At 33.7% G+C, this 15794-nt stretch overlaps 1 protein-coding gene and 1 long non-coding RNA gene across 15 annotated transcripts; one reads left to right on the top strand and one right to left on the bottom strand.

Moving 5' to 3' along the window:
• The first annotated feature begins 379 nt into the window (after positions 1–379).
• On the top strand, positions 380–2417 carry LOC127153906 (uncharacterized). The gene is made up of 3 exons (XR_007825368.1): positions 380–571; positions 795–888; positions 1611–2417. It is a non-coding gene; the product is annotated as an uncharacterized LOC127153906 (long non-coding RNA).
• Positions 2418–3555: 1138 nt separating this feature from the next.
• Positions 3556–14047, bottom strand: LOC127153902 (ICOS ligand). 14 transcript variants are annotated; one of them, XR_007825367.1, is made up of 6 exons: positions 13699–14047; positions 10613–10653; positions 10188–10517; positions 9882–9985; positions 6689–6874; positions 3556–3642 (listed from the first exon to the last, which is right to left on the bottom strand). XR_007825367.1 is itself a non-coding variant. In XM_051095184.1 (6 exons), exons 2-6 carry the CDS (start codon positions 12136–12138, stop codon positions 3816–3818), a joined length of 711 nt encoding a protein of 236 aa, XP_050951141.1. In that variant the 5' UTR covers positions 12139–12180; positions 12718–13422; the 3' UTR covers positions 3562–3815. The 14 variants fall into 14 exon arrangements, 12 of the variants coding, with proteins under 12 accessions (XP_050951151.1, XP_050951150.1, XP_050951140.1 ...); XR_007825366.1 differs by lacking the exons at positions 9882–9985; positions 10188–10517 and adding exons at positions 6987–7090; positions 7288–7620 and having other exon boundaries at positions 3559–3642; XM_051095184.1 differs by lacking the exons at positions 6689–6874; positions 9882–9985; positions 10188–10517; positions 10613–10653; positions 13699–14047 and adding exons at positions 3945–4048; positions 4248–4580; positions 4677–4717; positions 11933–12180; positions 12718–13422 and having other exon boundaries at positions 3562–3842.
• Positions 14048–15794: the final 1747 nt, after the last annotated feature.

Raw genomic sequence — 15794 nt, 5'->3', positions numbered from 1 at the left:
TTCAAATGTTGACCACTGTATATCAGCAAAATATTACTTGAAACTTTCTATAACTAGACATTTCTGTTTATTCAAACATAGTTTCAAAATGTCTCAGAATGCTACCCAGCTTTTTGAATACAGTACAACTGAAAATTGTTGTATGCATGGTTTTATTCAGGGAATATAGTTATAAATATTAAGTAAAAGTCTTGATATTTAGTAACAGCACCCAGTAGTCGTAATTTTCTTTGGGCCAATTTTTTAAATACACATTAGGGGAAAATTGAACTTTTATATGTTTTTTTTTTTTTTTTTCTTCACAGTGGAAATGTTACTTTTTATGTACAAAAATAAAAAGAAAGGAAGAAATACATCACAATATAAAGCTGTCCCCATGCTCTTCTGGTGTGAACCTCACCTTTATTACATGTTAAGTAGTTTTTCTTAATGCTCACATACAGTAATGTATAACTAACTATCCTTGAATACTGAACTTTCCAATTTTTTTTTTGTTTGTTTTTTTTTTTTCCTCTTTCAGTGACGTGTATGTGGCAGTGCAGGAAGTGTGTTGCAAAGGAAAGAGTTGTAGGTACTAATAACTTAAGCATTATAAACTAAACCATTGCTTTGGAAGCTGCAATCATTATGTTTGTGTAAATTTAAATTGTCCATGCACATTTAAGACATGGGCAGGACTTAAAACCCATGTGTATAGATTTCACCCGTTACATTCTACACAGACAGCAACATGTTCAATACTCTTAAGCTGTGCTGCCACTGAAGTTTGAGTTAATCATGTCCCCACTCTACAGGATGACACTATACATATCAGAAGAACCTGTGTCATCAAGTTTCTGTGGACCTACTTGAAATGAAGACCCTGAAAAAGTAGTGAAGGCATATTTGGTGAGTTTACGGAAAAAAAGTTTTAAAAACCCATATATTCTTTACTGGGGGCGTGTTTTCAAAAATGTGACGAGAGAACACTTGTCAAATAACTGAGCTGGACAAACTGTTCACATCATAGGAAACTGATGGTACACCATGACAAATCTCTTATGTGAATAGGTTAATGCACTAAACCAATTAATTTTATTTATATTTGTTGAGCTTTCTTGGGGCCTAATTTACAAAACTATGTGTAAACCCCTACTAAAAATTAAAAATTGGTCTGAAAGGCAGAAGAGGCATGCTACAAAAAATAAATATATAAATACATAAACGGCATCAGAAAACTGTACTTGCATGGTTTTGTTTTATTGCAGTGCATTATATTCTAAGATGGTTCTAATGTTTTAGCCAACTCATTCATTTTAAATATGGTAGCCAAATAAATTATAACAATCTTATAATATAATGCACTGCAATAACACTCCAGCACCCACTGTGACTTCAATAATAAACATATTAGGTGAGTAGAATTTTCACCTTTGTTACAATTTCAACTTAAAACTGAGAAACTATAACCTTGTAAATGTAGAATTCACAGCAGAGCTTCTGTAGTGGATTGAAGTTTACTTTACAGGTGTACCTAATAAAGTGGCAAGTGAGTGTATACGTGTGCAATTCTTGTAATAAATATTTGAGCTAATTTTTGTTTGTGATCTTTCATGTATTTTGTCACACAGGATTCAGACATGGAGTCACAAAGTTCCAGGGAGCAAACTGTGATGGGAGTGTATGACATACTGAAGGAGGGAGCGCTGCCTGACGATGACCCACATGACACTGGTGTCCGTATTGAAGGTGTGGAAGTCCTGAGTGACTTGTTATTTGGGCTGATACACTGTTTGAACCTGAGCAACCCACCAGAGCTCACATGTACTTTTGAATTCTTGCAGAAGATCTTTCTAAATGGACAGAGGTTGTCATCCAAGGTACAGTTTCTCAAAAACAAGCTTTTGGAGTGAGCTTGAAAAAGACAAACAAAAGTCAAACAAAATGCACTTAAGTAGTAGTTTGTTTTTGTTTGTTTTAAATGGACTGAGACTAACAGTGTTTTGTAGTAACTGACTGAAGCAGTTGTTACACTTTTTTTTTTTTTTTCTTCTGAGAGTGGAGTCGACACTGATGCACAGTATTTTTATTTTCAGATGTGAAGCAACATAGCTACATGGGTCATTTAGAATCATCAAAATATTACACGTGATATCAATGTTTGTTTTATGTTATAAATTCATGTGCATTCTTGTTTGTTTTCAAATGTTATTTTTTGTGTCAGGCCAAGGTTTACCTCACAAATTCCCAAAAAGGGTAGTATTAAAATGGCTTAATTTTTAGAAGTTTTAAGACCAATAGGGCATTAACATCCTACAAGCTTGGGGATCAGTTTTATCAAGAGCCAATATTTTGTTGGTTAAATGTTTCTTATACACTGTGTTACAAACACTCAAATGGATAGGAGACTTAAATTGAAGAAAGCAGTTTAAACTTAATCAGTGCATGTTAAAGCTGAATGGTAAAATAAAAAATGTATATTGTTTGCATGTTGTCTGTGCTTTTTCTGAAGATTACTGAGCTTTGGGTAATGTCTTGTTTCTTAGTGCTGTCATCTAAAACAAATCTAATTGAAACAACAAGAAAACCATACATGAACAAGACAATAACTAGTTGATGTAACAAGGCAGGATGTGGTTGAATTGAAGTGCTTTACCAACATTGAGTGAATAAGAATAAATTTGATTAGACTAACACAATATAAACATTTTGATTCAATTAGTTAAAAAGTTGTTACACTGACATATTAAAATCATGTTAAATCTACAAATGTTTGTTGTGTTCATGTAACATATTCAATTCAGTCCAGGTTTACTTGATTTGTTTAGATGCTTAATGGGTGCTACGATTAAATCATGTTCATTCAACAGATTATTTTTTTGAGTGTAGGGCCAGATTTACTAAATGAGGCAAATTAGCATTAAAGCACAATTTCATAAAAGTGCAGATGGGAGGGGAAAATTTTGTGTGTGCTTTACTGACAGTGTGCACAATAAAAAACACAGACACAGCCAGACAATTTCCATAATGACCAGCGCAATGTACCAAAAGCAGTGCAAATTACCACCTGCTTTAAGGTGTTAAATAATGGCACAAATATCAGTAATTTGATGAGTGTAAACGTTAATAAAACACACTGCATGATTCATTTTACTATCTTCTTCCAATACATTTTGTGTCTGAAAGGGAAACTCCTACAAATACATTTTCAATAAGGTCAGGCGCAAAAATAACCATGTCCACACCTTCTTAGTGCTAGTTCTTCACTAGTAAATCCTGACAGCACTATTTTAACACCAAAAGGTGGTTTGAGCTGGCACAAGCTGTTTGTAAATCTGGCCCTTATAGTGTTGTAAAAATGCTAACATTTCGTTTTTGACTTTCAATACTTTGCATTTAAAAATAAACTTCTAAATGTCTGTTCAGTAGTCTCTATAGCCGGTGACAATTTAGTAACTGTAAACATTATAAACAAATAAACATCTTTGCATCAATAAAATGTGCATAAATCACAGAAAAAGTCAGAAAATATATCTTATTGCTTCTGCACTGTAATAAAAGCTATGTCAGTTAGCACTGTATCACTCATATACTTTATTTATTACTTGGAGAAGCATTGAAAAACACACATAAAACATATAGTCAGTGTTTTAGTGTCTTCATCTTTAATCGGTTTAAGTGCAAAAAAAAAAAAAGTGCAGGGAAGAGTTTAGGTTTTATTACAAGTCACGGAAACATCCTCCGTGTATTCTACACTCATGTTACAGGGAGTCACCGCAGAGAGATGAAAGAAGATTGCTTTTCTAGCCCCTCTTCCTTTTTTCGGGTGTAGTGAATTACATAAAAACTCCTGTGGCAGAGTTCTGTAACACATTCATCATTAGAGTGTTTAATTAGAGGCTGCGATTTATTTATGACATGAAATACTTTGTTGATCATGCTGTTACATTGCTGAATGAACTTACAGCCAGTGAAAATATAATGCCAATACACAGAACGAAACTGATCATTACAGTCATCTCTGGTCTTGGTTTTGTTCCTTCGTTGGAGTTTTGTCTTGTTTCTCTCTCTGGATAACAAAAGAATTACAAAAGTTAGAGAAAACACACACACACAAAAACACAAGAGCATCCTTTCATAATTTTTCTACAGTAGAACATTGGTTGAAAAATAACTATAGTTAGTGTCAACAACAATGTGGTAATTACAGCATTCGGATAATGCGACTCTGAAATGACAAATTATGACAGTAATTGGATTTTACACACCTTTAATCAAAAGCTCAACAGTTATTATATTTTGTATTATGGAGTCCTCTGAGATGTAACACTTGTATTCTCCTTCATCAGAGTATTGAAGGTTGTTGAGTTTGAGTGAGAAGTTTCCTCTCACATACTCCGCAGGGAAACTTTCAGTTCTGTTCCTGTACTCTGCATCCTGTTCTTCCATAGCGACTTTATCTTTTATAATGGCATACACATTCCAGTTGTTGTGTCTCCATTGCACTTCTACATCTTGAATTGTAAGCTGAGGTTCTTTTGAGGAACACAGTAAAACAGCAGATCCTCCAATGAAACCCACAACAGTGTCCTGCAGAGAAACTGAACGAAGAGAAAACAGAACATAAAAGAAGCAAACTTAGTTTAGTAGGCAAACAAGTAGGTATTTGCTTTTCAAATAGTTGATTTTGTGCTCACCTCCATTTATTAACAGAAACACAGGTAGCATTTGTAAATACCTGTAAAAACAAAGTCAAGATTTAGTCAATGGCAAAGAAAATACACAAATAGTAATTCATTTGCTTAATGATTTCCTTCTTTCACTGTTAGAGCCAGCTGAAAAAAACTAGTCATCCAGGCTGGTCATAGTTGGTCAGCAGGCTTAATTGTAATTCATATAAAATATCTGCACACATTCTGTTGAGAGGAAGTGCTTCCTCAGCTTTTACAAGCAGTGAGGAGTCATTAGGGAGGAAGGAGATTTTACATGCATGTGCTTGTGTGTGTATGTGCATGCTTGTAAGGATAAGGTGCATATTAGCATAAGGTTATGATAATTTGATTTTTTTTTACTTTGAAACAACACTAATTATAATGTTTTGGTATATCACATATGATAGTCTGGTTATACTTGTGATCCATGATGGTACAGTGTTGCCTGAAAGCAACACGTGGGTATGAAATCTTACTTTCTGTTAAATATGAGATGTGCAAAACATCAAAATTGTGATAAATCTGTGTGTTCAAATGTTTGATTAAAGAAATTGATGTTTAAAATATATATATATATATATATATATATATATATTTTTTTTTTTTTTTTTTTTTTTTTTTTTCTGCATGAAAATATCAAATGTTTCATTTTGTCCATTGTGGTACAATGTTGCCTTGAGGCAACAAACTTTTAAAAAAATAAATAAATAAAAAAATAATAAAAATATTTATTGATATTGTTATAGTGTCCAATTTTAAGCAGGAAAAACATCACAAACCATTTTTTTCCTCATTGATACCACACTGCGTACCGTAGAGGGTTAAAGATTAAAGCTTAAACAAAATAATAATAATATATATATAGCACAACCACCAACTGCTCCCAGGGCGCTGCAGCGATAGCAATATGACTGCTCACTGCTCCAGGTGCGTGTTTGTTCACTACTCACTACTGTGCTACTTGGATGGATTAAATGCAGAGCACAAATTCCGAGTATGGGTCACCATACTTCGCCACACATCATGTCCTTTCCTTCCTTTCCTTTCCCTATAGAAACAGATGCTAAGATAAAGCGAGCCACACAGCTTCTTTCTTCCTCTATCATTCAAAAGGTCATTTACATATTTGGTGCATATTGCAACCTAATTGGTGGTTGTGCAATATATATATATATATATATATATATATATTGTTTAAGCTTTAATCTTTAAGAATAAGAATTATATGTTTGTTTGATGCTAATTATATAAGTCATATCAGATATGTATTTTTATAAAAATACATTATAGAAAATCGCTCTGAAATAAGATAACCCTGAAACATAACCTACTCTGGAGCAGGTTATCTTCAGAGAGCAAGTTGCTATGGCTACTTACATAGCCTGAAAGTTACCTCTGTTTTTGGAACCGAAAGTTGAGGCGTTATGTTAAATATTAATAAGTGTGAAATTCTTGCTTTGCATAAACAACCAGCTTGCTCAATCAGTAACATAAGTGTTAAAACAGAAGTTAAATATCTGTGTCTATATAAACTTTATTGTAATAATATATAATATTGTGTGCAATCCGTCCCACTAAAGTAGTGGTCTGCAACCTTCAACATCAAAAGAGCCATTTTGGCCCCTTTCCCACCGAATAAAATTCACATGGAGCCACAAAATATTTGATCCCTAAATAAAGATAACGCAGCATATAGATAGTTTTATATCCAGAGGGCAATAAAATAAATAGAATACACTGCTGGACAACAACCAATCATTTGTATTCTATAATATTTTTGATATATATTTTACTAATGACAACTTCATGATTAATTAATATACTACAAACACTTTTTCCATTTTTATCACAGAAAAAGTCAGAAAATATATCTTATTGCTTCTGCACTGTAATAAATGCCAGTTAGCACTGTATCACTCATATACTTTATTTATTACTTGGAGAAGCATTGAAAAACACACATAAAACAAATATTGTCAATGGTTTAGTGTCTTCACCTTTAATCGGTTTAAGTGCAAAAAAAAAAAAGTGCAGGGAAGAGTTTAGGTTTTATTACAAGTCACGGAAACATCCTCCGTGTATTCTACACTCATGTTACAGGGAGTCACCGCAGAGAGATGAAAGAAGATTGCTTTGCCAGCCCCTCTTCCTTTTTTCGGGTGCAGTGAATTACATTAAAACTCCTGTGGCAGAATTCGGTAACATATTCATCATTAGAGTGTTTAATTAGAGGCTGCGATTTATTTACGATATGAAATACTTTGATCATGCTGTTACATTGCTGAATGAACTTACAGCCAGTGAAAATATAATGCCAATACACAGAACGAAACTGATCATTACAGTCATCTCTGGTCTTGGTTTTGTTCCTTCGTTGGAGTTTTGTCTTGTTTCTCTCTCTGGATAACAAAAGAATTACAAAAGTTAGAGAAAACGCACACACAAAAACACAAGAGCATCCTTTCAGAATTTTTCTACAGTAGAACATTGGTTGAAAAATAACTATAGTTAGTGTCAACAACAATGTGGTAATTACAGCATTCGGATAATGTGACTCTGAAATGACAAATTATGACAGTAATTGGATTTTACACACCTTTAATCAAAAGCTCAACAGTTATTATATTTTTTATTATGGAGTCCTCTGAGATGTAACACTTGTATTCTCCTTCATCAGAGTATTGAAGGTTGTTGAGTTTGAGTGAGAAGTTTCCTCTCACATACTCCGCAGGGAAACTTTCAGTTCTGTTCCTGTACTCTGCATCCTGTTCTTCCATAGCGACTTTATCTTTTATAATGGCATACACATTCCAGTTGTTGTGTCTCCATTGCACTTCTACGTCTTGAATTGTAAGCAGAGGTTCTTTTGAGGAACACAGTAAAACAGCAGATCCTCCAATGAAACCTACAACAGTGTCCTGCAGAGAAACTGAACGAAGAGAAAACAGAACATAAAAGAAGCAAACTTAGTTTAGTAGGCAAACAAGTAGGTATTTGCTTTTCAAATAGTTGATTTTGTGCTCACCTCCATTTATTAACAGAAACACAGGTAGCATTTGTAAATACCTGTAAAAACAAAGTCAAGATTTAGTCAATGGCAAAGAAAATACACAAATAGTAATTCATTTGCTTAATGATTTCCTTCTTTCACTGTTAGAGCCAGCTGAAAAAAACTAGTCATCCAGGCTGGTCATAGTTGGTCAGCAGGCTTAATTGTAATTCATATAAAATATCTGCACACATTCTGTTGAGAGGAAGTGCTTCCTCAGCTTTTACAAGCAGTGAGGAGTCATTAGGGAGGAAGGAGATTTTACATGCATGTGCTTGTGTGTGTATGTGCATGCTTGTAAGGATAAGGTGCATATTAGCATAAGGTTATGATAATTTGATTTTTTTTTACTTTGAAACAACACTAATTATAATGTTTTGGTACATCACATATGATAGTCTGGTTATACTTGTGATCCATGATGGTACAGTGTTGCCTGAAAGCAACGTGGGTATGAAATCTTACTTTTTGTTAAATATGAGATGTGCAAAACATCAAAATTGTGATAAATCTGTGTGTTCAAATGTTTGATTAAAGAAATTGATGTTTAAAATATATATATATATATATATTTTTTTTTTTTCTGCATGAAAATATCAAATGTTTCATTTTGTCCATTGTGGTACAATGTTGCCTTGAGGCAACAAACTTTAAAAAAAAAAAAATAAATAAAAAAATAATAAAAATAATATATATATATATATATATAGCACAACCACCAACTGCTCCCAGGGCGCTGCAGCGATAGCAATATGACTGCTCACTGCTCCAGGTGCGTGTTTGTTCACTACTCACTACTGTGCTACTTGGATGGGTTAAATGCAGAGCACAAATTCCGAGTATGGGTCACCATACTTCGCCACACATCATGTCCTTTCCTTCCTTTCCTTTCCCTATAGAAACAGATGCTAAGATAAAGCGAGCCACACAGCTTCTTTCTTCCTCTATCATTCAAAAGGTCATTTACATATTTGGTGCATATTGCAACCTAATTGGTGGTTGTGCAATATATATATATATATATATATATATATATTGTTTAAGCTTTAATCTTTAAGAATAAGAATTATATGTTTGTTTGATGCTAATTATATAAGTCATATCAGATATCTATTTTTATAAAAATACATTATAGAAAATCGCTCTGAAATAAGATAACCCTGAAACATAACCTACTCTGGAGCAGGTTATCTTCAGAGAGCAAGTTGCTATGGCTACTTACATAGCCTGAAAGTTACCTCTGTTTTTGGAACCGAAAGTTGAGGCGTTATGTTAAATATTAATAAGTGTGAAATTCTTGCTTTGCATAAACAACCAGCTTGCTCAATCAGTAACATAAGTGTTAAAACAGAAGTTAAATATCTGTGTCTATATAAACTTTATTGTAATAATATATAATATTGTGTGCAATCCGTCCCACTAAAGTAGTGGTCTGCAACCTTCAACATCAAAAGAGCCATTTTGGCCCCTTTCCCACCGAATAAAATTCACATGGAGCCACAAAATATTTGATCCCTAAATAAAGATAACGCAGCATATAGATAGTTTTATATCCAGAGGGCAATAAAATAAATAGAATACACTGCTGGACAACAACCAATCATTTGTATTCTATAATATTTTTGATATATATTTTACTAATGACAACTTCATGATTAATATACTACAAACACTTTTTCCATTTTTATCACAGAAAAAGTCAGAAAATATATCTTATTGCTTCTGCACTGTAATAAATGCCAGTTAGCACTGTATCACTCATATACTTTATTTATTACTTGGAGAAGCATTGAAAAACACACATAAAACATATAGTCAGTGTTTTAGTGTCTTCATCTTTAATCGGTTTAAGTGCAAAAAAAAAAAAAAAAAAAGTGCAGGGAAGAGTTTAGGTTTTATTACAAGTCACGGAAACATCCTCCGTGTATTCTACACTCATGTTGCAGGGAGTCACCGCAGAGAGATGAAAGAAGATTGCTTTGCCAGCCCCTCTTCCTTTTTTCGGGTGCAGTGAATTACATTAAAACTCCTGTGGCAGAATTCGGTAACATATTCATCATTAGAGTGTTTAATTAAAGGCTGTGATTTATTTACGATATGAAATACTTTGATCATGCTGTTACATTGCTGAATGAACTTACAGCCAGTGAAAATATAATGCCAATACACAGAACGAAACTGATCATTACAGTCATCTCTGGTCTTGGTTTTGTTCCTTCATTGGAGTTTTGTCTTGTTGCTCTCTCTGGATAACAAAAGAATAACAAAAGTTAGAGAAAACACACACACAAAAAACACAAGAGCATCTTTTCATAATTTTTCTACAGTAGAATGTTGGTTGAAAAATAACTATAGTTAGTGTCAACAACAATGTGGTAATTACAGCATTCGGATAATGTGACTCTATTAAATTGCAAATTATGAGACATTAATTTGGTTTTACACACCTTTAATCAAAAGCTCAACAGTTATTATATTTTGTATTATGGAGTCCTCTGAGATGTAACACTTGTATTCTCCTTCAGAGTATTGAAGGTTGTTGAGTTTGAGTGAGAAGTTTCCTCTCACATACTCCACAGGGAAACTTTCAGTTCTGTTCCTGCACTCTGCATCCTGTTCTTCCATAGCGACTTTATCTTTTATAATGGCATACACATTCCAGTTGTTGTGTCTCCATTGCACTTCTACGTCCTGAATTGTAAGCTGAGGTTCTTTTGAGGAACACAGTAAAACAGCAGATCCTCCAATGGAACCCACAACGGTGTCCTGCAGAGAAACTGAACGAAGAGAAAACAGAACATAAAAGAAGCAAACTTAGTTTAGTAGGCAAACAAGTAGTATTTGCTTTTCAAATAGTTGATTTTGTGCTCACCTCCATTTATTAACAGAAACACAGGTAGCATTTGTAAATACCTGTAAAAACAAAGTCAAGATTTAGTCAATGTCAAAGAAAATACACAAATAGTAAGTCCTAAAAGTATAAAAGTATGTTGTGGTCCCATTTGCTTAATGATTTCCTTCTTCCACTGTTAGAACCAGCTAAAAAAAAAAGGGGGGGTTGGTTGGCTGGTTTTATCTGGTCATCCAGGCTGGTCATTGCTGGTCAGCAGGCTGGTTTTAGAGGGGTTTTGGCCACTTCCAAACTGCTCTTCTCTTCTATAGGGCTGTTACAAGTCAGATTAGATAATTTACACTGTAAAGTGAAAACTGCAAGAAATCATGTTATGAGATGTTTTAAATACCTATATGAATATTCAAATAAGAAATGTTGGGCTTGTAACTGAAAGGTTGCAGGTTCGAGTCCCAGAAAATCGCTCTGAAATAAGATAACCCTGAAACATAACCTACTCCGGAGCAGGTTATCTTCAGAGATCAAGTTGCTATGGCTATTTACATAGCCTGAAAGTTACCTCTGTTTTTGGAACACTGTAAAAAATCTTATGTGCTATCTACTTAAAAAAAATATGGTAACAATATTACACATATTATTTTTAAGCAGTTTTTAAGACTTGATTTTTTTAGAAGAATTTACTCGAATAAATCATGTAAAAAATCCTAAATTATTTAGCCAGACGCATATTATTTTTAAGTAGTATTTACGGCTTGATTTTTTCCCTAGCAGAATCTACTTGAACAAATCATCTAAATTATTTAGCCAGACACATGATGATTTTAACATTATTAGTGGAATAATCTTTTTTAGTTTAAGCAGATAAAACAAAATGTACTCATATGTATTAAGGAAAATTACTTAATAATATAAAAACATTTTATAATAAAATGAATACATAATGCATTTTGGTGTTAAACATGCTTTCATTCCATGTTTCACTGGTATCAAAATATTAAACACTTTGTAAAATAGTGTATATAACATTTACAGCAGTTTTAAGATTGTAAAACAGTTTGTAACTGACAATTTATATGTCATTGAAATCAACTGTTTAGCATTATATGCTAACATCTTTTTTTGTGGGAATAGTCACATTCTGTACTAAAACCTGAGATAACTTGTGCAGATAGCATAAAACCAGATAACCTGTTGTAGAACAAGCTGTAGAACAATCTCAAAACCTCAACCAGTGCTAAGCATTTTCACCAAAACTTGGTAACAATGGAATGTGTCTCTCACAATCTAACACGCAAGTTTTTGTGTTTTGTGTTTTTGAGAGATTGTAATTTGGGGGAAAACCTGCAAACATCCAGTTCCAAGAGCGACTGAAAGGCCTCAAACGTGTTCCTCAGTTGTTTGGGATAGGTGAGGTTTAGTGCATATGTGAATCCAAAAAGAACTGTGCAGGCTCTAGTCAGATTTCCCAAGCCAGTCATGACTTGCACACCCTCCAAGACAATGCTAAAGTCCTCCTGGTCATCCTTCTTGCAGACAGCAATTTTCATTACATGCTGCAGTAGACTTTGCTGCACATCCTCATTGTCACACTGTAAAACAGACATAACATATTTTATTATGAAGATCTGTTATTTATGCAGTTAATTTGTGTAAGATGTTCAAAAAAGTTTTTCCTCATAAGAACTTAAAATGCAGATATATCAAGGAAGTACAGTAAACCATTTCTAGGTTCATATCTTTGTAACATATTAAAACACTAACTCCCCAAAACTTGTTTCAGTGAACTGTGGAGACTGACACTACAACAAACTCAAGTATACCATGGCTAATGGCAGACAGGATGTTTTCAGAAATGTTCACAATGTTTAATTTATTTCATTTATATTGCTGACACTAGTGCAAGAAATTTTTTTACATGAGGAACGTACTTATGTTTAAGATATTAAGATATTTTAAAACACCTGGTTCAACATAGTCACTGTCCCACATGCCAAAATGATCACTGTCGTTCAGATTCAAAAATCAGTGTAAAACAATTCCTGTACTAGTGTGAATAAGCGGTGTCCTGAGGAGCTTATTTAAGAAATCAAAATAAAATGTAAAAATTAGTAAGGCGCTTAACTTACCTCTTAACATTTTATACTGTTCGTCTGCTCCTTCAAAATGCCGTCTGATCACTGCCGTTGTTGAGATTCAAATGAAGGTGACTCAATCAAACCCGGATAATTGGACCAATTCTCTTAAAATAAATATGAAGCCTTTTTTCCTCAAATTTTTAGCCTAAATTGTTCCTCAAATTAAGCCTAAAAATTGCACTCATTTCCTTAAAAAAACAGGTAAAAATTATTTCTTAATTTTATTAGTGAAATGTTCTCAATATATTATAAGAAACACAGAAAACAGTAAATATTGTGTCTAGAGTAACTTAATAGCTACTTGACTAAATACTTGTTTATTGAACTAAAATCAATGTAACATTTGCAATTGTGACAATATTCAGCAAAATAGCTCCCTTGGTATGTTACTGAACAAAATCATGTTATAAACAGGCTAAACTATTTTACCTAAAACTATTGGCTAAACTATTGAATGTTTACCTCAGCGTGTTTCTTCTGAGTTTCTTTATGCGTGTTTTTACGCTCATTTACGCTCTCACAAAGAGACAGGAAGCGCGATTTTAATACCAGAAATACACTATCCATTATCATTCGCTGATAATGTATGCAATGTTTCGATGCACTTAAGTTTTAATCAGGCTCTTTGTCCGGTCAGGCAAGTGAAAAAAAAAACTATATACCTATCTGTATTTATCATCCTTACTATTGCGAACATTATATTCTGAAAAAGGGAGTTTGACCTGTATTCTGCAACTGCGATTCTGTCTGATGACGCACAACAAATGTGGAGAGGAGGCAAAAAAAAAAAATTTGGTCTGTCCAATGATTGTAAACAGTCATTAGGTCTGTACGACCTAAGGTATTTTAGCGGTAATGTGACCAAAAATATTTAAGACCCATCGAATCTGAATTTAAGACATTTTAAGACTTTCTGAGGACCCGCAGACACCCTGAGTTTGGACATTATGGTGAACTGAGGAAAAAACTTACCTTATTTCCATGTTGACGGCCTAACCGACGTGTTCAGTTTTTTCACTTATTCCGTTTATGCCAATACAATTGGTGATCTTACATTCAACACGGCCTATACTTTCGCTTTTTGTTTCGTTTTCGGTTTTTGCTTTGTTTTTGTTTACTTCTAGAGATCTGGCTTACATTGTTTTCACATTCGATATTCGTTTTCTCTTGCTTCGCTCAGGGCGATCAGGCTTATTGTAATATTGTAAAATTGTTAGTGATGAAAACAAAATTTCTGACGCTGAAGCGTTTATTTTTGTTTACAACACCGAACGGCTTAACAAAACATAACAACAGATGCTCCGCCTTCTTCGGTTAAGGCTAGAAGGGTTACAGCTCTGGCTACTGGGCATGCGCACATCAATCATCTAACGTTATTTTTGTCCCACGTACAACAATAAAACTGTTTTTATATTATAGTAACGGCTAAGTTTAGGGTTGAGGTAGGTGTAGACGTTGAAAAAAAAAAAAAAAAAAAAAAAAAAAAAACAATCTAATAGGTAGAAAAATTCATTTCATTGTTAGTTTCCGGTCGGAGGAGTATCCCTTCTAGCCACCAAGCGGCAACCTCCCGGTCTCCCTCTTGAAGCCAACACGGAAGTGACTACAACTGGCCGCTAGAGACTGGCTGCAAAAGGGAGTCAATCCCATAGACTCCCCATGTTAAAATGGCCAGCTTTACAGCAGAAAAAAAAATGTTTACAGCCTGGTGCAAAAAAGTGGTTTTGGTCTATATAGCTAATTTTGCCCTTCATGTCAACTGTGAGGGGTATATATATATGGATGTTACGGATTAGATATATGTTATTCAAAGTGATACAAGAATGCATAGAAAAGAAAGAATCAATAACGAGTATTAAGCAAGGCTTGATAATACTAATTCCAAATTATATATAAGAGATTACTTGATCATTTAAGACCCTTTACACTTTTAAACACAGACTACAAATTATTATCAGGAATTATAGTAGTGTTGGGTTGAGTCCACGTAAGTCGAGTCCGACTCTTTAACCAATCGAGTCCGAGACGAGTCCGAGTCGAGTCCGAGTCCAAGGAAACACTACTGTTTGTTGGAATCTTAACATTGTTTTAACCCACGGGTGCCAAAACTTGGTCCTGGAGGGCCGGTGTCCTACAGAGTTTAGCTCCAGCCCCAATTAGACACACCTGAACCAGCTAATCAAGCTTTTACTAGGCATACTAGAAACCCCCTGGCAGATGTGTTAAGGCATGTTGGAGCTAAAGCAAAGACCAGGACTGAGTTTGGGGACTGAAAAGATCACAGACAACAAGCAGAAAATGCGCCTCTTTTATTTATGATTGTGGCTGTGTATGTTTTGGGTTTTATATGACTTTTTTTTTCTTGGATGAAAATGAGGCTGTGAGGGAATAAACCTAGTCTTTACAATGGTATACACTGTGTATAAAGCCCTATATATACTTTCCATAAGTCACAGCAAACTCACATCCATTTTATTTTTGAATGCATTTATAGTTAATTACAATAAATTACATTATATAAAGAAAAACTGATGATGTGCCATTGAATTATTAGAAAATCATGCACACCCAAGGTGGTTTTGGATCCATTAAAACTATTGCTGCAAAGATGTTAGAAAAATTATTTTTCTTTGAAGCTAGAAGCTGCCACCATGTTTAAAAAAAATAATAATAATTTTAATACAGCAAAAACTAATCAACTAATGTAAGTAAAACATTCTCAAGCTTACTGAAAACAAGTAAACACTCCAAGTAGGCCTATTACTTACAAACAAAAGGATAAATAAATATATTAATCAAAAATACAAATAAAATAATATTTTTTTAAAATAGAATCTTTTTAAAAATAGATTTTTTTAGGTAGGTCTATCTAAAGGCTATCACAGAAATAGACTACAGACATTTCTTAAAGTAATAAATGTTAAAATAAAACACTGCAAAATCTTCACTGTATACATTAAACATTATTCTTACTAAAGTTAATAAGTAATTCAGTCAAGAAAAGTGAGTGATTTTCTTTTTTTTCTTTTGTTGTTTGATTGATATTTATGACGCGGTCGGCGGCTGCA

The sequence above is a fragment of the Labeo rohita genome, chromosome 22 (assembly GCF_022985175.1).
Source record: "Labeo rohita strain BAU-BD-2019 chromosome 22, IGBB_LRoh.1.0, whole genome shotgun sequence".
NCBI classification, from domain to species: Eukaryota; Metazoa; Chordata; class Actinopteri; order Cypriniformes; family Cyprinidae; genus Labeo; species Labeo rohita.
Note: the sequence above shows the minus strand (reverse complement) of the source record. Positions and strands in the feature narration are given on the sequence as shown.

Excerpts from the sequence above, each read along its gene's own strand:
- LOC127153902 (XM_051095183.1), bottom strand. The coding sequence starts at position 12,195 with ATGTCTGTTTTACAGTGTGACAATGAGGATGTGCAGCAAAGTCTACTG. Across the intron at positions 4,718-11,932 it reads TTGGAACTGGATGTTTGCAG|GTATTTACAAATGCTACCTG; the intron begins GTTTTCCCCCAA and ends TTGTTTTTACAG. Across the intron at positions 4,581-4,676 it reads GTTTCTGTTAATAAATGGAG|TTTCTCTGCAGGACACTGTT; the intron begins GTGAGCACAAAA and ends CTCTTCGTTCAG.